This window comes from Ceratosolen solmsi, unplaced genomic scaffold (genome assembly GCF_000503995.2).
Source record: "Ceratosolen solmsi marchali unplaced genomic scaffold, CerSol_1.0 scaffold28, whole genome shotgun sequence".
Lineage (NCBI taxonomy): Eukaryota > Metazoa > Arthropoda > Insecta > Hymenoptera > Agaonidae > Ceratosolen > Ceratosolen solmsi.
The window spans coordinates 1,842,321-1,865,737 of NW_011948429.1; the positions used below are offsets into that span (position 1 = coordinate 1,842,321).

General features: G+C 33.0%; 5 protein-coding genes across 5 annotated transcripts; 3 read left to right on the forward strand and 2 right to left on the reverse strand.

Moving 5' to 3' along the window:
• Positions 1 to 203: 203 nt before the first annotated feature.
• On the forward strand, positions 204 to 1,996 carry LOC105363854 (uncharacterized). The gene is made up of 9 exons (XM_011501654.1): positions 204 to 338; positions 512 to 666; positions 749 to 808; positions 891 to 933; positions 1,009 to 1,124; positions 1,258 to 1,299; positions 1,380 to 1,491; positions 1,569 to 1,685; positions 1,759 to 1,996. The coding sequence occupies exons 1-9, from the start codon at positions 204 to 206 to the stop codon at positions 1,888 to 1,890; spliced, it is 912 nt and encodes a 303-aa protein (XP_011499956.1). The 3' UTR covers positions 1,891 to 1,996.
• Positions 1,997 to 5,092: 3,096 nt separating this feature from the next.
• Positions 5,093 to 8,600, forward strand: Droj2 (DnaJ heat shock protein family (Hsp40) member A4-like). The gene is made up of 4 exons (XM_011501510.1): positions 5,093 to 5,309; positions 6,113 to 6,723; positions 7,710 to 8,248; positions 8,282 to 8,600. The coding sequence occupies exons 1-3, from the start codon at positions 5,178 to 5,180 to the stop codon at positions 8,146 to 8,148; spliced, it is 1,182 nt and encodes a 393-aa protein (XP_011499812.1). The 5' UTR covers positions 5,093 to 5,177; the 3' UTR covers positions 8,149 to 8,248; positions 8,282 to 8,600.
• Positions 8,601 to 10,500: 1,900 nt separating this feature from the next.
• On the reverse strand, positions 10,501 to 12,926 carry LOC105363745 (trafficking protein particle complex subunit 12). The gene is made up of 3 exons (XM_011501511.1): positions 12,782 to 12,926; positions 12,076 to 12,545; positions 10,501 to 11,624 (listed from the first exon to the last, which is right to left on the reverse strand). Exons 2-3 carry the CDS (start codon positions 12,514 to 12,516, stop codon positions 10,554 to 10,556), a joined length of 1,512 nt encoding a protein of 503 aa, XP_011499813.1. The 5' UTR covers positions 12,517 to 12,545; positions 12,782 to 12,926; the 3' UTR covers positions 10,501 to 10,553.
• A 1,701-nt stretch (positions 12,927 to 14,627) lies between these two features.
• Rtc1 (RNA terminal phosphate cyclase 1) lies at positions 14,628 to 16,745 on the forward strand. Its single transcript, XM_011501512.1, has 7 exons — positions 14,628 to 14,837; positions 14,901 to 15,140; positions 15,219 to 15,385; positions 15,478 to 15,652; positions 15,948 to 16,098; positions 16,329 to 16,433; positions 16,543 to 16,745. The coding sequence occupies exons 1-7, from the start codon at positions 14,696 to 14,698 to the stop codon at positions 16,688 to 16,690; spliced, it is 1,128 nt and encodes a 375-aa protein (XP_011499814.1). The 5' UTR covers positions 14,628 to 14,695; the 3' UTR covers positions 16,691 to 16,745.
• A 562-nt stretch (positions 16,746 to 17,307) lies between these two features.
• LOC105363747 (Adenosine deaminase, tRNA-specific 1) lies at positions 17,308 to 19,291 on the reverse strand. The gene is made up of 3 exons (XM_011501514.1): positions 18,578 to 19,291; positions 17,833 to 18,087; positions 17,308 to 17,737 (listed from the first exon to the last, which is right to left on the reverse strand). The coding sequence occupies exons 1-3, from the start codon at positions 19,237 to 19,239 to the stop codon at positions 17,458 to 17,460; spliced, it is 1,197 nt and encodes a 398-aa protein (XP_011499816.1). The 5' UTR covers positions 19,240 to 19,291; the 3' UTR covers positions 17,308 to 17,457.
• Positions 19,292 to 23,417: the final 4,126 nt, after the last annotated feature.

Sequence of the window (23,417 nt, forward strand, 5' to 3'; positions counted from 1 at the left end):
GACGGTTGAAGGAACAGGCAGGCTGCTGTGGGGCTACGATTTGAAATTGCAAAGTTTCGGCGAAAACGGCCATTATCCAACACGTCGGAATGGAACAGCGGCGAGAGAAATGTATGGTCGGCATTTCTCCAAGCGGTAAAAGATCGCTTGGTCAGTTCTGCCTGTCGCAGCAGCAGTGGCGCACATGAACGGTATTTGGAAAAATGGCGGGTTGGTGTTCTGAAAGGGACAGCGACGACGACGACGAGGTGCTTAATCTTAATTTATTCGCTCGCAAATCATTTGGATTTCAAGGATTTTCAGAAGAGAAAGAAAATACTTTGAAAAGCATCGTTAAGGTAGATTTTATAAAATGCTATACTTAATACAGAATAATTGGGTAGAGAATTTTAAATAGCTCGGATGAGGATTTTTTACTCTTGCGTTAACATGCATTTTACGTATAAAGCGATAAGTTTGCTTGCTATTTAGCTCGAGCGATAATTATTTTATGTTTTCTTTTTATTTTCAGCAATTTGGCGCAACGTGTGATAATTTTCCAAAATATGTATTTACCAGCGTCGAGTATTTTAATTCCTTGATGGAGAATAGCAGTCCCTTGTACAATGTAGCATTTTTTCGTGACTGCGTCGATGCCAATAGATATTTAAACATAGAGCAGTATAGGTAAAGGAAACTCATTGTCAAATAATTGTAAACAGTGTGGTCTTTATTGAACATTATTAACTCGTTGTTCCAATGTTTGTAGATTTGGAGCAAAGTGTCATGAGAAGAAGGATTTTCGTGATTTTGAACCATGCTGCGGGAAGTTAGTATAACGTTTGCAAAGCATTTGTCAATTTAAGATGTGAAATTAATTATAAAAATGACGCTTTACTTCCAAATTGCAGCTTCCATAATGGTCAAGAAGCATGCATGGTGTGCGATCCAACGGTTAAACAAGAAGCGCCTATCGTTAAACGTAGAAGAAGAATTAAGTATAAATCTAATGTGTAAGTGTCTTTGTAGTGGCTAAGGAACGCTAAGAGCGTGCGCTCGTACTACCTTGAAATTTCTTACAGATGCAGTAGAGCTAAAAGTACCAGAATAGTTAAGTTGAAAAATAAATGTACAATTAAGAGCTGGTACGTTTAAGCTTTGATAACAAGTAGACTCGTTGTCAATAATTTCTTTCTTTCTTTCCGAATGTTTCATTGTCTTAATTTTTTTGAGTCTTTTTTTGTCAATTTATCTCCTGTACGTAAAATTTATTTTTAGCCCCGTCAATTCTCGTCCACATGAGAAACATCCCAGAAGAAAGTGAGTGTAAATGAGAATGTCGGCAAAGTTGAAATATTTAAGAGCGTCATTGTATCGTTAAGATATATATTATGTTTCAGAAATATTTGGGAACCATGGGAATGTCGACTTATTCTGGATTATATAATCTGCAATAAGCAATTCTTCTGGGTAAAAAGTCCAAGCTTGTACAGGCGCATATTTTCGGAAGGCGTACGTACAATTTCACTCGTCGTTTAAAATCATAACCGTCGACCAACTCTTAATGGCACGCGCTATTTGTGTTTTAGTTCTTAACGCACAGAACACCAGAGTCCATGAGAGTATATTTCCGCACTAACATTTTGAAGTTCATCGAAACATACGATTTACCAAAGCCTGTTATGAGGATATTGAAGCAAATTCGCGTACGTATCGACTTATCTCCATAAAATATTAATAAAATATTTATTTATTTAAGTAAGCAAAAATTGATTTCAGAAAGCCACAAATGCAAGCAGGATAGACAGAAGAGAGGCTCCTTTAAACAAAAAAAGGCTAATGAAAAGGAAAAGGCAACCAGACCGTATAAAAAAGAGATTAAAAAGGCATAACAAAGCTTTAAGGTTATAGAAAGAAGAAGAAAAATCGATAGTATTACAAGTACTATACAATATTTGACAATCGATGAATTTTAACGTTTAAAGAAGAAAGTATGCTTTATAATACTTGTACAATTATTTTTGGAATTTAGTTAACTTTTAGATAACTTTTATTTTATTTTAATTTTTTCTTACATTCTTGTCTCTCACAATGGAAAGACCAAATTTTGAATTTAAAAGATTTGGGATAATAACCGCGGTGAACAAACAACGAATCGTGACTATCTTATGTATTTAATACGTGTGTGCGTAATATGCCTGGTATATCGTCTATGCATGTGTGTGTGTGTGCGTGTGTATATATACATATATATATATATATATATATATGAATGTGTGAAGTTGCGAGCGCGCGCGCGCGTGTGTGTGTGTGTTGTGTTTGCGCGTGCATGTATATATCGTCCTCGTGCAAACAATTAACATTTGTCGCAGCATTATTATACAGAAAATGAGTGAAATAAATTAAATTTATATTTTTATAATTTTTCGTAAATAAAGTTTATAAGCAAACAGCCACTGTGTCTTACGCGGATTTATTCTACCTAAATTAACCGTCCGATCCTCGCCACCTGCACGCTGATCGACAGGAACGTCGTAAAGGTGAGTGAGAAGGTGGGCGAGCCTCACTCTCGATCTCGAGATTGAATTTTCAACAAAACAAAGAAACAAACGTGGGCCAAATTTGTTTATCGAGCTTAACAGGGAAATCCTAATGGTCGGTAAGTCGATGAAATTCAATTGGTCGTTCCCAAGCCAACGAGACTCTTGCTTTTCTAACCTCCCGCTACCCTCACCGAAAAGAAACGAGGATAAGTCGCGAAGGCTTCGGTCCCAGTGGAAAGCCCTGCATACGATTGGTCGACGCGGCCGCGTGTGCGTACTTGAGAGCTGCCCGAGCGAAGTTTCTCGAACAAAATCGAACTGCCATACCGCAGGAGTAATCTTTCACTGCCGTAGTCCGTACAGTGCGCGAGTTTTTCATCGACCACGCGAACAACGGTCGCAAGTGACTTCCCTCTGGCGTGTTCTCGCTATTGACTGACTGCCTCTGTGCGGGACTCTCGAAGATCGTTTGTTCTTCGTTCGCGCCTACGCGCCAGCTACGAGCTCGCCATCCCCTAGCAGGTAATTATTATGCAATTGCAAAGCTCCTGAAATACGGGCGATTAATTTGGTGGCGGTTGCACGACCGGGGGGACAAAGAACCCCGAATGCGCGCGCGAGAGCGAGAGGGCCTGGCCTCGAGGATGAGGCCTGAGGATTCGGTGGGTCGACGATATTGGCTAAGGACGTGCACGGTGATATGCACGTTGGTAAGGCAATGATAACGACGACGACGACTACGACGACGACGACGACGACGACGATTACATTGAAATATACAAAAAAATTATTATCCTACAGCCGCCTTTCTCTCTCATTTCCTCTCTATTATATCTCCTCTTTCTCTGCCTCTGTGTGTGTCGATTTTATGTCCGTTGTCGAGTCGAACATTGTATAAAAAAAAAAAAAAAAAAAAAAAAAAAAAAAAAAAAAAAAAAAAGAGAGAAAGAAGAGTAGTCATGCTCTTACTCTCGAACGCAGCCACGCGAACTCCTGGACATCTTTCGATTATTATTCTGGGATCTCGACGACCCACGCCCACATCGTCGAAATGGGGAAAATTCGGGTGCATTTCGTAAAGGTCACACTGCACATGGTGTGCCCACTTTAAATGGACACAAATTACAATCGCTGGAGAGTCGCCTTCCCGTGTCCACAGCAATGGAGGCGTTTTCGGCGGCGCGGTAATAACGGGCATTAATTTTTCTCGCTACATAGGCCGCGAGCATTCTCGGCGTGAATTTATGCTCTCGTCTCTCTTTGTCGTACCGAAAATTTCCATCGGCATGTCCATTTTATTATGCCAGGCCATTATTCAAAGTGAAAAAAAACCAGCGATATGGAGAACAGTCTAGAAATGGCTAAAGGTTGGTTCGCTTATTTCGAGACATGAGAGCAATAGGTAGCACGATCGTGTGTGTAAGAGCGCGAGAGAGCGAGGGAGGAGGAGGAGGAGGAGGAGGAGGGAGAGCGTGAACGGCTGCGGGAGCGGGAGCGAGAGCGAGAGCGAAACAGTGGCAGCAGAGTACGACGGGACGTTGGGCGTAGGGGGACAAGGAGGTAACGAAGCGGGAAGAGTGCGAAAGTAAGAGCACACATCATATTTGTGGATCGTGTAGTAGCGAAGACGGAAAAGCCCGAGGAAGACTCGTCGTCGAATCATTGTGTAGTAGTAGTACACTCGAGCTACGCGAACTTTTGTTGCTTCCTAGGGAATATCCCAGCTGCCGTATATGTTATCCAAGGTTCGCTCGCTCACTTCCGTCGTTAACGTTGTGATATCTTAGCATAAGCCAGCATTAAGACACACTTTGGCACTTTGCTCGTTACATTTTTGGCCTTTTGACCTCGTAATAATAGATTGTAGAGTTGTAAGGACAGAAGGACGGATCGTAGGCGGCACACTGCTATCTTAACATATTAATTATTATCGTCGCTTATTTGTCGTAAGAGAAGGATGCTGGACTGGTGTCGTCTCCTTTTATTTTTAACAAACTTGAAATTAGTCAGCGAATTTTGAGGTTTAATCGTACACGGCTGTTAATACATTAGCGAAAGCAATGAGGTTCTTGAGAGTAAAAAAAGGTTTGATTTACTCTTGTCATCTACGATAGGTGGATTAATTATCGATGTTGGAGTAAGTTAACGATGTAATGTACTAGTACAGTGCAGATCGGTAGAAACACATTATGCATGTGGAAGAAATTGAGAATTCATAAAATGCGGTTTAATCACAGATTGCTTCAAGTTATATAATTAACTGGTATTTTTTTGTAAACATTGATGATTTAATATAACGCACTAAGTAACATTGCAATTTGATCCAAATTGAACTAATAAGAGTAATATTTGCATTGGTTTATATGGTTTATTAATTGATTATAAGGGTATACGATATTTCTGCCGCGTAATAATTATCCAAAATTGTATAAAAATAATCATAAGATGAAATATTTCATTAAATAATGTTTTATTGGCTATAGATAATGATCGTAAAGTAATTTCGAATCAGTGACTGCATTGACGTGCGACACATTTTAAGAAAAAAATATTGGTATTTTGTTGCAGGGCAACTTTTTAATATACTTGTCTATTGACCAAAAAATTTCTTTAAATTGAATTATACATTAAGACAAGGTGGATTACTCAGAGAACATGGTTAAAGAAACGACTTTCTATGATGTCCTTGGTGTTAAGCCTGGATGTTCACAAGAAGATCTGAAAAGAGCGTTCAGGAAACTGGCTCTAAAGTATCATCCTGACAAAAATCCCAATGAAGGAGAAAGGGTTAGTATAAAATTTATATTTCTTGAATTATTAAACGTTTAAATTAATGAGCAAATTTTTGAAAAATAAATATTTATTAAATCAATGAGTTCTCGATACATTTTTATTCGAATGACATAATCATAACAATCCTAATAATATGAAATCAAGTTTTCTTTGTATCTATGATTCCAAAGACATTCATTTGAAATGTAAATTAGTTTGTTCTATCTTCTTTTACTCGTTCGGAAAACAAAAAATTTATTAGAATTAATACATATTGAACAGCGAGTTTTTTTGTGATTTTGTGTGTGTTTTTTTTTTTTTTTTTTTTTTTTAAAGATTTATATAAAATGAGGTCGAATTTATTTCACAGATTATAATATTGATGTGTAACTTGAATAAACTTTAAACTGTGAAATAAGAAAATCATTGGAGTAATATTAAATTGTATTTATAATTATAATTCTTAATAAGCTTAACTCTTAACTAAACTTTTTTTCTCGTTATGTTAATTAATTAACGTTATCGGTTTTTCATACATTGTTTAAATCCTCCTTTTTTTTTTTTTTTTTTTTTTTTTTTTTTTTTTTTTGTGAATCTTCACCACACTACGAGGTTGGTGAAAAAAATCGTTACATATTTAAATAGGGCATTAAAATTAATTGACTATTTGATTAATTAAGTAATTAAATAATTCCTCATCATTTATGAATTGCAATTGTTAATGGCATAATAAAATTAAATAATTAAAGTCCCATTTTGTATAAGTAAAGTTGTTAGCAGAACTTTAATCACATACATTTCTATCACTTACCTCGCAGTTCAAACAAATGTCACAAGCGTACGAAGTACTCTCAAATCCGGAGAAAAAAAGGATTTACGATGCTGGTGGTGAACAAGCCCTCAAGGAGGGTGGTATGAGCGCTGCTTCGTCGCCTATGGACATCTTTGAGATGATATTCGGTGATGGGCGCAGGAAGCGAAGAGGTCGCGATGTCGTTCACCAACTCTCAGTTTCTCTGGAGGAACTTTACAAGGGTACAGTGCGCAAATTGGCTTTGCAGAAAAACGTCATCTGTGACAAGTGCGAGGGCATTGGTGGTAAAAAGGATGCAGTGGAGCAGTGCAGAATGTGTGAGGGTACAGGTTACAAAGTTCAACTTCAGCAATTGGCTCCTGGTATGATGCAAGAATATCGCAGCACTTGCAGCAAGTGTAAAGGTCAGGGTGATCACATTAAATCAAAGGACCGCTGTCCTCAGTGTCTTGGCAAGAAAACCATTAGAGACAGAAAAATACTGGAAGTATATATTGACAAGGGTATGATGCATTCTGAGAGAATTGTGTTTACGGGTCAAGGTGACCAAGAACCTGACAGAGAGCCAGGAAATATTGTTATTTTGTTGGAGCAGAAGGAGCACGATGTTTTTGTGTAAGTTTAATCATTGTCGTTCATTTTGCTTTAGTGTTTAAATCTAGATTTAAACAAATTGTCTTAAATCTATTGGATATAGGGACTTTAAAAATTCATTTAAATAACTAATAAACTAAAATATTGACTATTTAAAAATATTAACCATTACACGCATTTTAAAGTATTTAACTCGGACTCGAAAATTCATTAGTTCATTTATAAGAATATAAATGTGATTAGTTATAATAAGATATTTAACATTAATATAATTGAATGAAGTTGAATTAAATGTTAATAGTAAAAGATAAAGGACTTAAGAATATGTAAAAACTTTAAATAATTTTAACACTTTAACGACATTTAAATACTTTATATCTCTAATTTATTGAAATTTCTTTTTCAAATTTTTCTTTCATTCTTTCATTTTATAAAATCTTGCGCTCGTTACTGTAAAGCGCATTTCAAAGTCGATTGGCCTTATTTTACATATGTGCTTCCCTAAACTATGCGACTTTATCGTACTAATTAATGAATAATGCAAATTTGAGCTACTAACTAACTAGAATTATCCAATGGAATATAAATTATAAACGGGAGAAAGAAAAGAAGAAGAATATCCAAATTACAAAGTCCATGATATTCAAATAATTTTATCTTCTTTAGTTTGCCAAATAAGTAGTTATAGAGAGGGCTGCAATTTGATATTGTCGATAGCTATTAAATTAAATTAAATCTATGTGTGGATCGAAAGCCTCGGGCTGTATCAGCTTTCCTATATCAATTTACCAAAATTGTATAAGTTGTGTATAACACGCGCAGTTGACATCATAGCGTAATTTTAACTTGCAATACATGGGATATTTGGAAGTTAATTAATTGTAGATATTCAACCGAATGCTTATTAATGGCAACGATTAAGAAAAGAAAAAAGAGCACGGTTGACAATAATTGCTTGTACGTACACCTTGTAAATGCTTTAAACACCGTTTAAATGTTTTGAACAGGCGATCCAATAACGATCTCAAAATGCGTATAAACCTACAACTAGTCGAAGCCCTCTGTGGCTTCCAGAAGGTAATCCAGACTTTGGATCAACGGAACCTCGTGATAACGTCCCACCCCGGTCAGGTAGTGAAGGACTCGGACATAAAATGTATCCCATGCGAGGGTATGCCCGTGCACAAGGATCCGTTCACCAAAGGCCGTCTGATCATTGAATTCAGGGTCAATTTTCCAATGGTCATCGACCCCTCCGTCATTCCCACGCTCGAGCAATGTCTGCCACCGAGGGAGGAGGTCATCGTCCCGTACGGCTCAGAGGACTGCCCGCTCATGGATCTTGACACCGACTACGAGGAGAGAGAAAGGGATGGGCATCAGCACGTACACGCACACGATGAAGATGAGGGTGGCTCATCGCGAGTTAAGTGCGCCACGAATTAATGGGGCTAACGACTCCACCAACACTCTTCCACCTCTCCAACACTGCTCATCTCACTCGCGTTGTACAAGAGTTGCGATTATCATAATGATGATGATGATGATGATGATGATAATGATGATGATGATGATGAAAATGATGATGACAGGATTATTCGAGATGTTTAAGGACCGAGTAGAAATTTCATTATTATGGCGTACGTCACTTATCGGAAGGTTATGTTTAGGGCTCCCGAGTGCGAAATTACCTTTTTCGTTTTGCGTTAAATTGTTTGTTCAGAGTTTCTGGGGAATGATAAATAGTTTTCAGCTAGATGGTTGCTTTAGTGATATACTCTGTTCATTCCGTCGTATTCTCATAGACTGAGGGTCCTTAATGTTTGTGCTTGAATGAAAGATTTTTGTATACAGATACGTTTAACAAGCGGTATTACTCCTTGTGAAAGAAGTATTGTAAAAAAAAAAGAAAAAAAAAATTATTTGTATACAATAAGTGCATAATTAAAAAAAACTTTTGATGCTATCTATACTGTATATTCTTCATAGTGAATTTTTATTTATTTATATTATTTTTTTTTTTTTTTCTACATCGTTCAAAACGAAAACGGTAATTTCGAGAAAAGAGCTTAAGAAGACTTGCTTATGTAACTTGGTTAATCAATAATATTAATTTGATAAAATCTTAATAAAAAAAAAAATAATAAAGGAAAATTAAAAAAAAATTAAGTTTGTGAACCTGTAACTGTAACCTCATTGAAACTAAACTTTGGTAATCATTGTTTGCTGCGGTTGAGTATGTATTTATAAATGTTACTCTCGTTACATTGCTGAACAAAATAACAAACGAGCGAACAAAAGACAAAAAATAAGTAAATAAAGTTCAGTGAGAGTGAAAGTAGATCGTGTGTGTAATGTGGTTAACCAATCCTGGATCGAATTGGAAGCTTAGCTAAAACGATTATTGAAAACATTATTATAAGGCAATATTACAAGTACTTCAATTTTATCGTTTTGAAACCAAAAGAAGTCTAACTGGCCCGTTCAAACGGTATAAAAATTTCTACTTGGGAGAGAAAGAGAAAGAGAAAGAGAGAGAGAGAGAGAGGGAGAGAGAGAGAGAGAGAGAAAAAAAACAAAAGCAAATAGCCATTTTTCATCTCGTATATACGCAATACACGTACATGCATTAGTTCATTTTCGATTTTTTCACATATTACGAACGGACACTTTCGCTGATATCGATGACGTTGTAGACTAATTTATTTAAATCTCTCCGTCGAAATTTCTTGTTACATTTTAAGTTTTTAATCCAATAAGCACGGAATATATTTTTTAAAACGTTATTTATAATAATACTTGATCAACTTATTGAAATAATATATCATGCTGAAGAATTTTATTTATATAAAAGTTAATTTAGTAATCTTTTCTTAATAAAGTTATAAACACGAAGACGGTCCCATTAATACAAATTGATTTTATAGTATTTCAATTTGTTAAGTTACGGAATTAGTTAAGCGATAAAGGGAAAATGGAACTATAATATCCATAAGGTTTTGATAGCTATAATTTTTCAAGCGTCTGCATCATATCTTGCAAGAACATCGTCCTCTTTACCAAGTTACTAAATCCAAAATATTACAGTCCAAAAATAATATTAGAAAAATGGTGGTAAATAAAGTAAATAAATTTTGGACATTCCTATGTACAAGAACTTGAGCTATTTTTCATTGTCCTTTTAGTTAATTGTATATTAATTTTCAATGACATCTTCTTTCTTGATTGACGTTCAAAATGACATTTGACTATGCAAGTTCTTCGCGCTTGTCTAGTGCAAATGTAGATGTGAAAAGTGTAATTGTTAAATTGCTAAGTCAACTACATTTATGCTAAACAAAAATCGAAGAAATATCAGATGTTCTACTGTAATAATATTGTGTTGTAACACTATGTGTCTAATATTAGCTAGATGCTATAATTATTAAAAGCATATTTGAAATACGAAGAGTAAAGTTTATCATCAAAATTCAAATATATGATTATATATATATATAATTTTTTTTTTTTTTTTTTTTTTTTTAATTTTATTTTATTTTATTTTTATTTACCTCGATTTTTATGTATACCCACATTTAATAATAATTTTGATTTTCATAATGAAAAAATAAGTGTCATGTAATAGGCACCTGAATAAATTATTCCGAATCGATAATCTTTAATCAATTTTGTAGAACCTGAATTCACAATGAAATAGAAATAAAAACTGTACACTTAAAATTTCGTTTTACCTGTTGTCTTATATTCTTTATTGTTTTTTTTTTTATAGGATTTCAGAACATTTTTGTAATCTTTAAATTAAATAAAAATTTATCAATACTAGCTAATTTTTTTTTACATTAAAACCACTTTTACATGGTGAGTTTCAAACAATGAATGCTTGACGCGTCTCCATTGTACCTATTTAATTGCTTAAGTAAGTTAAGTTTTGATTGTTTGATATGAGCTGTATGTAATTCGTACAGTATACAAATATTTGAAAGTACGACTTCTTGCAAGCTTTTCGCTGGATTCTGCACAGTCACCATATTTTCCATCAATTCTATAGCAGCTTCGAGTTTTCCTATATAAAGCAAGCACACTGCAATATTATTTAGTAGCATTACGTTGGATGGATCAAATTCTAATGCTGCCTTAAAGTAGTTCAATGCCTCTTGAAAAGTATTTTGAGCCACTGCCATAAGTCCTTTATTTACAAGCTCTTTAATGTCATTTTTTTTATTGTCCCTGTCAAGCATAGTAAATTGTTTTTCAGCTGCTGTAACGTCTCCTAAAGACAAATATAGCCTACCGATGGCTGAGTTAAGAATCTCGATTTGACTCTTTTTCCACTCGGATGAATTTAAAAGCTGCTCCAGTACTTCTCTCGTGAGAACATAATTTTTTATTGAAAAGGCACAATTCACTATCGATACCAATGTCCTGCATTTCCTTGTCTTCCACAGCCGAATAGAATTATCTTTCTCTTCCTTATTAAACTTGGCGATTCCACCTTCTTCGGACAAACCGCTTTCTAAATTGCGAATAATTTTTTTTATCGTAGCAAGGACTGCGTACAAGTTATCAATGGCACGCTTCCCTTTGCCACAGTACATTGGAATTTCTGCCAGTAACAGTCTAAATGCAAATGACGCCATGGAACCAGGTCTTGTACCGTATAATTCTGGATAAAATATAAAGTACATGTCTGGTTTGTCGAGGTTATGAAATGGTGTGGATTCGGTTTCCAATATTTCTGTTTGCTTTAATTTTGTCAGCAGTGCCAATCTTGTGAACCACAACTGAAGAGAATGGGGTGTGTGTTTACTCGGATGATTTATCCTTCCGTAGCCTTGACCATACACCGCAAGAAGTCTCCCAGATAAATTTATCGCCGCTCTATAACACTTTTCTTTAATTAAGGAACGTAAACCTCTCTCATCCTGTGAAAAAAATACGTACAATTACTATTTGCCAATTAGGTTGTTTTTTTTTTTTTTTTTTTTTAAATATAAGTTCAATTATATTAATTTGTAGAAAATTATTAGACTTAAAACTTGATTACAATAATGTAAATAAAGTATATTTAGAAAACTGAAACAATTTTGTAAGCCCACGATACAAACTGAATTTATTAAATACAATAAGATTAAGAGAATCAATAGGTTAAAAGTAAAAATATTACAATTTACAAAAGACAAAATGCACATTTACTATACACTTTTGTTTTTTAATTAGTGGAAAAACTTGCTTGGACTAATTGTTTTAGTCATGTTCATAGCGTATGGTAAAAACTGATTGAGCAAATCATTCTAATGATGGCTTTTACTTAATATTAGTATAAGCGTATCGATCTAACATTTATCCAATATTTACTATGATTTTATAATTTACCTGCGTAACATCCGACAATGTCGAGACAGTCCTATTTAACGTCTCTTCTTCACCTAAAAAATATGTCACAGCTTCTTTTATAGGATCTGACATTTCTTCGTCTAAAGCAAGCCCGGGCATCGTCAGATTTTCCCTATCTAGATGATTACCTCCGTGAGCAGAGGTAGCAATTGCACGTAGTGTCTTTCGAGTATTGTCAGAAGGAATCCAAGCATCGCGATGAAAATCATTGATGGATATATGCTCGCTGGATTGATCTTCGAACGGAGAATCATTCTCAAAAATATTACCCGATGGTGTCCCAGAGGGCAAATTAAACGTAGTCGTATTCATTGTGAAAATATCTGGATTATTGGATGAGACAATTTCATCAAAAATAGTGGGTTTACTACTGTCAAAGTATCTACACAAATTCGCTGATGCAGATTCCTCATCTTCCATTGCTTTTGGATTTATTTTTATCTGAAAAACTGTAAAGTAAACTTAAATGTTTATCGTCTTTTTTTATTTTGTTTATTCCATATTAGTTTAAGGCATTGAGATTTACTTTATGTATATCTTATAGTACCAATTCCAAGCAAATTATAACTACTTAACAATTAATTAAAAGGGCTATTTTTTTTTTTTTAAACCTTACTAATTTATTTTTATTGATTATAAGTTGATGACTTGTTTTAAATTATACATTTTCATACATTGTACTTACAATTTAATTCGCACACCTTAGAGCAACCAATTAATTAATTATTCATTGTTGAAACGGTCATGATAATTATCCCAAATCAATGATAAACGTAAACAAATACCTAAACGCCTAAAGCGCATTTGACATTGAGCTTATGAGCTACGATATAATGTCATCGTCATAGCCACACGTACGTTTCTTTGTGTAAAATTTACTGGGAATTACTTGTTCCCGACAGTCACTCGACACGAGCAAGAAACCGTATTTTTTTTCACAATCGCGTGCATTTAAAAATGAGACATTTTAACTCGTTTAGAATTATTTTTTAATTAACCGATACTGGCATTTCGGTAAATAAAATGAAAATATTATTTGAAAGTCTGTAGCCACAAAACGTTTTGTATATTTTCCAGGATTGACGAGATTCCAGGATTCCCAGGTAAGCCAAAAAAAAAATACTGAGAAAATTTATAATCCTTGTAAACGACTTTATGTCGAACGGTTATAATACTATTAAGGACTGTTATCGATTAGCGTATTAATGGTGCTCTTTATATATTTAGCGAAATAAATCTCCTTCTTCGCTCGATACCCAAAATACCTAAAAAGGCAGCGGCGACTCGGGTCTCGTCCCTGCTAATTGGGCCCACAATTAAGCCAAACAAACGTGTACCATTGTTTTATCAATCCTTGCGCGGATTAGCGAAGAGAGATAGATAGATAGATAGATAGATAGATAGATAGAGAGAGAGAGAGAGAGATTAGATACAAAGATCGGAACTTGGACCAATTTCTCACCAGATCCTGCCTCGATGTCGGAGCTTTTCTTTAGAAGCGAGCAACCGCGTCATCGCGATACCCAATTATCTCATTAAATAGCTTTTTATATTAAATTATCGATGTAAGTGAGTATGGTAATAAACCGCATCGGTATTATGATTATATTTTAACAGATTGCTAATATGAATTGCGAAAGGAGGTGTTTATTTCTTTTTAAATTTTTACTTTAAAATTTTCACATTGTCACAATTAATTATATATAATATCCTTAATAATCAATCTCTGCAAGATTAACCGTAAATACCAAATAAAGGATAATCGATGACAGGCTATCATTTATTTATTTTTTATGCTTTTTCCGAATGTTATAGTAATTTCCATACAATTATGTATAATAACATATTGTGCAAAAGTATATACACATATATATATATATATATATATATATTGTTTATAGTTTTGTAATTGAAAATGTCAAAGTTGTATGAAAAATCCAAGCTAAACATACTGAAATTTGTAAATTGTGTATGATGTAAATGTGAAAAAATATATAACAAATTTAAAGGGATAATCATACGGTTCGCTCGAGAGAGTTGCAAATGAAAATTAAAAAATAAATACAATCAGGCGGTTTTGTCAATGAAATTTAATTTATCGTATTATTTTATGGTAGAGCATTTTTATCTCAACGTATTATTATAAAATATCTGAGAATATATATATAGACGAAGTAAAAAAAAAAAATCATTATCCTTAATTCCAATAATATTCATTCAATACCGAGACAAATGATATATTTAACGATCGTTAACAAACCTCATCTCCCTTAAAATGAATCGCACATTAAAATTAAATAATATATTAAAATAATCGTCCAGAATAGATTATTAATATAATTTTACAATTTTTCGCCAGAGAGAAATCTCGTCAATAATAATGTTTAAATGTCTCGTTGTCCTAACGCGCGGTTGCCTTTCGAAATTGCCACTCGCTCACCCATCAGCGCGTTTCCCTTTCCAATTCCATAGCAAAACGATATTGTGAAAAGCTCAAAGTATCAGCACGTGGCCAGTGGCTTCCCGTTGTTTCCCTTACCTCTATCTATTTATTTCAAGTCTTTACCTCGCAATTCCGTGGCGCCGCTAATTTTAAAATATGCCAGCTCAAGTTAAAAATAATATATTACATTACGAGGGTTGCAATTATCTCAGGTACAGGCTGATATTGTCGACTTTAGCGGGAAAGCCAGTGAGAATAACATGCATAAGACCCGCTGACAACGATCCCGGACTCAGAGGTTAGATTAAGCATTCATTGTAAATTTCATTGTAAAAAGTATGGGATTTATGATTAATTGCAGAGTACGAGATAAGCTTCGTAAGGTTGTTGGATAAGATTACGAATGGCTCGAGAATTGAATTGAACGAAACAGGTACAAGTTTGTATTATAGTCCTGGATTATTGGTAGGAGGACAATTGGATCACGATTGCAGTTTGCAAAGGGGTATCGGTTATTATCTTGAGGCAGTTATATGCTTGGCTCCATTCTGCAAATCATCGCTAAGTATAAAGCTCAGAGGTGTTACCAACAATAATGATGGTGAGGTTCTAAATCAATTTTTGCCCTAATAACTAGAGACGCATTGTTTATTAAATGGATGTACAATGTTTTTCTTAGATCCGAGCGTAGATAGAATTAAAACGGCTTGTATACCGGTTCTTAAAAGATTTTTAGCCGGAGATAACGAAGTTACATTTAATATTAATAGAAGAGGTGTAGCACCATTAGGAGGAGGAGAAATTTATTTTAAATGTCCAATCAGTAAATTTGTTAAATCGATTCAGGTTGTGTATGCAATTTCATTTCTTCTCCTACTCCTTTAAATCCATTAATTATCGCAACATTATAATATAACGTATGGTTAATGCATATTTAGTGTCTAAACAGTGGTATGGTGAAAAGAATAAGAGGAACGGCCTGTAGTTTAAGAGTGTCTCCTGCCATTTCTAATCGTCTAGTCGAATCGGCAAAAGGGGTTTTGTTGCAATTTATTCCAGACATATATATTTATACGGATGCCAGCAGAGGAGCATCTAGTGGAAAATCTCCAGGTACGCGTCATAAGAACAAACGACATTTGCTTCATTCGACATTTAACATATTGATATAGTTGCGCGTGCAAACGTTATTGAGATATTTTTTTTTTTTCATGAAAATTATAGATTAAAAAATTATAATCTAGATAAAAATATGTGATTTTTGAAATTTTCACAATTAACTGAAGCAAAAATATTGAAAATATTCATAAATATGCATTTATGTCAATAAATATGGTCATACGTTCATTAACGATTCTAATGTAATAATTGTTAAATTAATTTAATTGTCAATTTATTTATGAAAAAGGATTTGGAATTAGCCTAACTGCTGAGACAACGACCGAAACTTTTTATAATGGAGAAGCGTATTCCCCATTGATGACTGCAGGCTCTCTGCCTTGTGTTCCCGAAGATTTAGGTAAAGAAGCGGCACTGAAGCTTCTGGATGAAATTTATAGGTAAGTGTAGAAACGCGAATCTTATATAAAATTGTAATAAATACTATAATATAAAAGTAAAGTTATTCTATTATATTACTCTGATATTGTATTAAGTACAAACGATTGCATTGATATTATTAGCAGAATCCACAATTTCCAGCGAACATTCAATCACGATTAAATTTAATAATTTTTCTTTAATTAATTTTTCTTCTTTTTTTTCTTTCGGTTTATTATTTCGAATGAAGAAACGGTTGCATAGATTCAGCATTTCAAAGCATGACTGCACTTTTTATGGCTCTTGGTAAAAAAGATGTGTCAAAAATAATTGTAGGACCATTGACTCCAGCTACGTAAGTAAAGTTTTTTCTTTTCTTTTTTTTTTTCTTTCATTTTTTTTTTTTTTTTTAAATTATAAGACAGTTGTAAAATATTTAATGATAAGGTTCAAATATCTTGCAGAATACAATTTTTGAGGGACTTGAAGGATTTTTTTGGAATAACATTCAAATTAGAGAATTATAAAGATGAAGAAAATATAGAACAACGTCAGATATTGCTCACTTGTATTGGCATTGGGTATTCTAATATAAGCAGAAGAGTTTTTTAATTAAGTCGTTTGTTTTTGACAAAAATGTATAAATATGTATATATTCTCTTCGTAAATAAGGCAAACAAATTTTTATTGTTTAAAAAGAGTAAAAATGCTTAAAAACGAGTAAGCTCCTATTGAAGTAGTAAATGAATTAACATTTTAACATTTCAGAAAATTGTTTTATCGTTTATACAGAATATTATAAACAAATTTCGTAAATTGGTAAATCTTATTGCTAATTGTATACGATTTATTAAATTTTTCGTGTAATTTTATGGAAATAAAAGAAGAATTCATTTAGCGAACTTTACGCACTTATCTTAGAACGATTGAATTGGAATGTCAAAACTACATATTAATCGAATATTTTATTATTTAATAATTGTACAAACATACTAATACTGCATAATTCAAATTGTAAATGTAATTGTAAATATAACAATTATATATTTTAATAAATTTTTCTAAATAATAAATTATAAATTCCTACTTTCAGACAAGTTTTCATGACAAGGTTTCAGTAAAATAATAAACAATATATATTCTACTTTTTAAATTATGTAACTAATTATTAAAATTAAAATATTAAATTGTAGATAACATTTATCAAAAATAAGACATTTCTCGAAACATAATATGGCCGACAGATTAAATTATATAGAAATCGACTACACGCTAAGATCAACAACAATCTATTCCATTACTGTTATGGTAAAAAATAATGTGTTTATATTTATAAATAAATTATTTAATAGCTAGCACACAATAACATTAAAACAGAATCAAAAAGATAAGCATTCTTGTAGATACAAAGGTTTCACAGGCCACGCATGAAATACTTTTAACGTATCTTTCCATAAATTTTGATAACACAACGAATACTGTTTATAATGAAAATACATTATTTTTTTTGGATGCTGTAATTGTTTAGCATCAAACAACATATCGTAAACTCTTAAAAATGTTTTGAACAATTCTTTTCTGCTAATCAAAAGACTAGAAGAATTTTTTTTCTTTTTTGTTGCTCCTTGTTTAATGCCGTTTACTGCAATTTCAATTTGTCTAAAAAATGTGTACACGATATATATATATATATATATAGTAAACGATTTTTTAATAAAATGATTAATATAACTTATAAATCATATAAAATATACCTTTCTGGTACTTCGCACCAAACAATACTCGATGGACAAGGTTTGCATCTTAAACAGCCATGCTTTCTCGATTCAAACGACAATTTTGACTGCGTAATGATCGGATGTTTGATCTTTGTATCAAATCTTCTAGAAATTCCGCGTTGCATCGATTCAAAAGAATAAGGACAGCCTCCGCCAATAATTATCCTTTCAAATCTTATGGAAGGGATCATTAATGATAACAGTGCACCTTGTACTCCCATGACATTCCACCTTGTGTAATTAAATATTTCATTTCTACGATTTTTTTTTTTTTTTTTCAATTATACATTCAAGGAATTATTAGCCAACTTACAATTGCATATTATGTAAAATTTTCAATTAATGATTAAGCAATTATTTGATATATCGATAATTCTATAAAAATGCTCCCATCTGTCATAAAAGAATGTTGTAATAGTATTTGGTTGGAATTAATTTCTTCTTCGTAAATGATTTCAATGTTTTTCTATACGATATTTTAAATTTTTATTTTTACTCTATTTAAAAAAGCGAACAAATGTGAAAATGTAGAAAAAAAAATTGGCAGAATGAACAGTTCCATAAAATTGTCTCTACAATGCATATTGTATTTGAAACGAAAGGAAAATCTGTGCATATGAGAGCAATGTTTTTTAATGAAAAAATTAACTTATAACAATGTAAAATATATTGGAAATATGTTGTATTGAAAATGGAAAAAGTGTTCTTAAAAAATACTAACTTTGCTATTTTATCGGAGCACGATAAGCTAAGAGTTCTATCTCCTCTGCCAGGTTTAGTCCTTAAAGGGCCGACGAGATGATAATTCACTCCATCCTTCCTAGGATCCTGCCTATTTTCACTCTCTACACATTTAGCTCCCGTTCTATATATATCTGTTACTTTTAAACCATATTCTACTTCGATGTCAATACTTTCTCTTTTTATTCTCTTACAAGAGCTCGCAGAGTCATCAAATTCATTGCTTAGTTTTGGAATTATGGAGCAATCACCGCATGGCGTCTGACTGGAGTAAAAATAAAAAGACACATCATTCAACTTGACTTTATTGTCTTCCAAGTAAAAAATATCACATTTCTGATTTCGAATTAGCAATTCAATTTGATTATACAAATAGCGGAGAAATGCACGACGAGCTAATATTTCAGCGTGAGAATCACTCAGTCTATCACCGCGTTCCTCGTATCGCGTATTCCTCAATTCCATTCCACTGAGACATTTCGTTCCCGTACATAAACTTACAACGCACAGTTTTTTAGACACCTTTTGTAACACTACACCAGATAGAACGGTCCATTCATTTTCAGACGGTTTGCCAGTTTTCTTCAATGAGGCATATTTGTCTAGACAGAGTTTCGCAACCTCATCATCTATGTTTCCCATATTGTTATTTAGAAATTAGAATAAGAATTGCATTCTATGTCCGTAAGATATAATTATTATTCTTTTGTAAATGTTGTCGTATCCAGCGTAAAGTAATAATAATTTCACTCTATCATTGGTAATTTCAAAGTCTAAGTTGTTATAAAAATCTTTTACGTGCTCAACTTTCCAAATTTTTGGTATTATAACTGAAACAATTGATAAAATAAAAGGTAATTACAATTTCATTTTAATATATTCCTCGCAATGCCCACTTTAATACAATTTTATTTTGAATTTAATTTGCAAGCAATTGTTTTAACGATGAATAAGTTGCATATGAATACACTGCTTTTTGCAATAATCGGTTGGTTAATTTTGCATAAAATGTGGAAGTCGTTTGATCTACAAAAAGCAATTACATTAAATTTTTCAGATAGTAAGTACTTTAAGATGGAAATTATTAGCAAAGAACATTTTTTATAAAAGAGTTTTCATTTAGCCGAACCTATGTACCTACGTAGCTGTGCATCTCTAATATATAAAATTCATTGTAAGTTCTCTCAATCTCACATATATTTCATTCTTATCGTTATATATATATATATACATATATATATATATATATATATATATATCTTCATTATCGTAAAAGTTACGTATTGCTTTGTATTGTAAAATTTAACTATTGCTTACAAAATTCTTTTTTATTTCAATAACTTCTTACTTTTATGGTCTGTTTTAAGTTGAATCAAAGTTGTCAATCAATCCTCTAAATACCCTCAACTCATAATTGAGAAATTGGAGGTGAATTTTCAAATATTCTAGTTTATAGCTTATGTGTGAACATCGAGTGAAGAAGCCCTTCATTCAGGAGCCCTTGAATGATTTTTAACAAATTTTCTAACTTTGTCCGAATAACTATTATCTTTTGCCAATATAAAGTAGTTTATCGTAGACAAAATGACCATAATTAAAACGTTAGTTTTAAAACAAAATATAAGATATTAAATAATTATATATTTTATGTAACCGCATTATGTGCACAAATTTCTGAAAATTTGTAAATATTGAATTAACATTCCTATTAACCGATTAATCTCAGCCCAACGTACAGCCTTTCATCAAGAGCTCGATTAATTATTTTGACAGACATTTATTATATAAATTCCAACTGAAAATAGAAACTACATCGCACTGTTAAATTCCATAAAGAATATTTATATTATTTATAAGCACTAATGATATTAAATACAGTAATTTGAGGTTGACACACAACCAACAAGTGGCATATCCACATCCATTTGATAAACGAATACATTGATTGGATAACAACATTATTACGATTATAAATATTTGATTTTATCGATTAATTTTCAATAATACTTCGATTATAACGAATTTATCGTTAATCATGGGAATTTAGACGCCTACGTCTAACAATAGGAAAATTATTATTAAATTATAAGATGATTTAGCCTATTCAAATGTAATGCACTTCAGCGGCTAATTTGAAATTACTAAACCCAACAATACAAAAAATAATTAAACTAAGCATTATTCATATAACACGTATATTTAAATGAAGTAATGTAATATTAATTATTAAGAGTTAGACAGTTATTCTAGGCCAAATAATATAATTGATTTTTCTTTCGCTCGTATATTATTTTCATATATATGTATGTACACACAAATAAATTAATTAATTAATTTATAAACATATATTAATTCAGTTTTACCACTTATATAAATGTAGGGATAAAAATAATCCATTTTTCATGAGACTATTTTTACTTTAACATTGTTAAAAAAAATCTCTTTGATTATCTGGCTCGAACTGTCATTAATTAATTTCCTGCCCGCCTCGGCGGATGCTTAGCTAATGACGTAAGTGGAAGGGCTCTAGAGATGTACAGTGCGTGCAAACTTTGTTATTTTTATTATAAAACATCGTTTATTTTGGTTTATCGACAATTACATTATCGTTGATTCTGAATTGACATCTCATGGATCAGAATGTGAACTATGTTCTATCATAACGATTTAGTTGATCGTTGGTGAATGGTGAGGATGTCGTTGACGTATCGTTGTAAGGATCAGCAATGGATTGTGTACACTCCTTGAATGGTAATATAGTTTCGTCTTGTGGTCTGTGCTGACGTTGTCAGAGATTAGAAGGGAGAGCCGACGACCATCCTCGTAAAGGGAGTTGAGAATTTTGTTGGTAATTAGCTTCGATAGAGACTACTGGTAAGCCTTCATCCGACTCGAAGGACCAAATTTTCGAAACTGTTTGATTTCTTGTCTCGACCCTGCCAATATTTCGATAGCTTCGTAATAAATTGCCGTTCGCCCTAGGAGATGCTTGGCAAGGAGTCGAGTGGAAGGGCTGTAGAAATGTGTAGTACCCGCGGACTTCCTTAACATATGGTTTTATTAACACTTACATTAGTAATGAGCTGTATTCGCTTATCATAGAAGAGTGTAAACTCTGTCGTTTAACATTGATGTGGTTGCTCTTTGATGGTGACGATGTTGTTGCTGATTTTGTAATGATCAGCCATGGATGTTGCATGCCCCTTAGTAAGAAGTATGCCCATTATTGTGTAGATGACGTGACGTCCGCTAATGTTATAAGGATTAGCAGGGATGTGCACATACTCCTGGAAGGACACGGTGGCGACCGAATGATTGTAAGGAATACCTTGATACTATGCTCGTTGTAGCCGTATAGTAGGCGTATGGCGGAAAGCACTGGTTGAATAGCGTAGTTGAATAGCGTAGTTGATCATTGATAAAGAGGGACTAGCGATGCTGAGAGCCAACCGTCTTGAATGTCGTTTCAATCCCAAACATTCAGCTCGCCATCATCAATATTGTTAATGATTATTGACCTTCCTCAGCAATTGGTAGCACTGCACATTTTATGCATTGGTCTTATCATGGTGGTCGAAGCTGTTCTTAATGTAACCACTCCAGTAGTCAGTCCATCCCTACTAGGATGGATGTCGATAACTCGAGCGAATGGCCACTTTAGCGTTGAAGCGCAGTAATGCTAGTCGTAATGTTAATTGATTAGTGCACGGATAAGATAAATGAGCGCCGGTATCGCCAATTGTGATGCTTCGGGAAACCCATGTTGTTCTATGTGTATGGTGGACGTCCGTGCAATGGCAATGTCTCGTCCCATTGGAGCTTGTGCAGCCACAGTTACCGCATGAATATTTTTTTCCTTTATCACGACAGGTGGCACAAAACCTAATGGGCCAAGCATCTAAGCGACTTCGGATAACGGGACAAATTAGGGGGAAAATCAGTGAAGGTAAATAAAATGGATAATTAATGGATGGGATTGATCTATCATTTACTCATCGGTTATTAGAACAAGAAGACGAGGGTCGGAGTTAAAAAATAAGAGGTATCGGGAAATGCTAATATTACTTTCTCACTGTAGCATTTCTTTAATAATGCACAACTAATTGAACGAGCTTTTATTATAAGGATTTTTACACAGTCATCTCTTTTTAATCATTGCATATCACAATTTAAAACTTATAATATATTATATATACATGCGTGCGCGCGCGCGTGTGTATGCGTGTACATTTATAGAAAGTCGAAATACTATTATTAAATCAACTTTTTTTACATCAACTGTCATTTGAATCATAATTGACACAATTGCATTTTTTTTTTTTTTTTTATAATTAATACTTTATTATAAAATACAGTGAAATTTATAAATATCATTCAAAAGAATTCTGTCCATTCAAAATAGAATCCTAATAAATATTGATATGTTGCAAACTCAAGATGTTGCATTATGTAAACGAATGGTTGCGCTCATATTATTATGATTGTGAACTACATCATAGAACGCGCCGAAAGCCGTTAAATTTATGAATGTTTCAATTTTTAATAAATTACAAGAAAAGTGTGAGTTCTATTTAATGCGCTAAGAGTAGAATTGAAGTATAAAAAAAAAAAAAAAAAGCAATTCATTTGAAAAACCTGTAAAAATTCTGTCAATTGATTATTAATTAAATTATAGTACGTGAATTCTAAAAACTAAAACAAAATTGCATTATTATAATATTTTCATGATACTTTTATAATTAACCTGTAGTATATTTAATGTACAATACAAGTATCACATCGTTAAAGATTATAATTTCAAATATATTTTACACGAAGAA

Coding starts and splice junctions, on each gene's coding strand:
- LOC105363854 (XM_011501654.1), top strand. CDS start 204: ATGGCGGGTTGGTGTTCTGAAAGGGACAGCGACGACGACGACGAGGTG. Junction 809..890: donor TTTGAACCATGCTGCGGGAA/GTTAGTATAACG, acceptor TCCAAATTGCAG/CTTCCATAATGGTCAAGAAG. Junction 934..1,008: donor GCATGGTGTGCGATCCAACG/GTTAAACAAGAA, acceptor GTGTCTTTGTAG/TGGCTAAGGAACGCTAAGAG.
- LOC105363747 (XM_011501514.1), bottom strand. CDS start 19,239: ATGGGAAACATAGATGATGAGGTTGCGAAACTCTGTCTAGACAAATAT. Junction 18,088..18,577: donor TGCTCCGATAAAATAGCAAA/GTTAGTATTTTT, acceptor TAATTACACAAG/GTGGAATGTCATGGGAGTAC. Junction 17,738..17,832: donor TGGTGCGAAGTACCAGAAAG/GTATATTTTATA, acceptor CACATTTTTTAG/ACAAATTGAAATTGCAGTAA.
- Droj2 (XM_011501510.1), top strand. CDS start 5,178: ATGGTTAAAGAAACGACTTTCTATGATGTCCTTGGTGTTAAGCCTGGA. Junction 5,310..6,112: donor ATCCCAATGAAGGAGAAAGG/GTTAGTATAAAA, acceptor CTTACCTCGCAG/TTCAAACAAATGTCACAAGC. Junction 6,724..7,709: donor AAGGAGCACGATGTTTTTGT/GTAAGTTTAATC, acceptor TGTTTTGAACAG/GCGATCCAATAACGATCTCA.
- Rtc1 (XM_011501512.1), top strand. CDS start 14,696: ATGCCAGCTCAAGTTAAAAATAATATATTACATTACGAGGGTTGCAAT. Junction 14,838..14,900: donor CAACGATCCCGGACTCAGAG/GTTAGATTAAGC, acceptor GATTAATTGCAG/AGTACGAGATAAGCTTCGTA. Junction 15,141..15,218: donor TGTTACCAACAATAATGATG/GTGAGGTTCTAA, acceptor TGTTTTTCTTAG/ATCCGAGCGTAGATAGAATT.
- LOC105363745 (XM_011501511.1), bottom strand. CDS start 12,516: ATGGAAGATGAGGAATCTGCATCAGCGAATTTGTGTAGATACTTTGAC. Junction 11,625..12,075: donor CATTGTCGGATGTTACGCAG/GTAAATTATAAA, acceptor TTTTTTTCACAG/GATGAGAGAGGTTTACGTTC.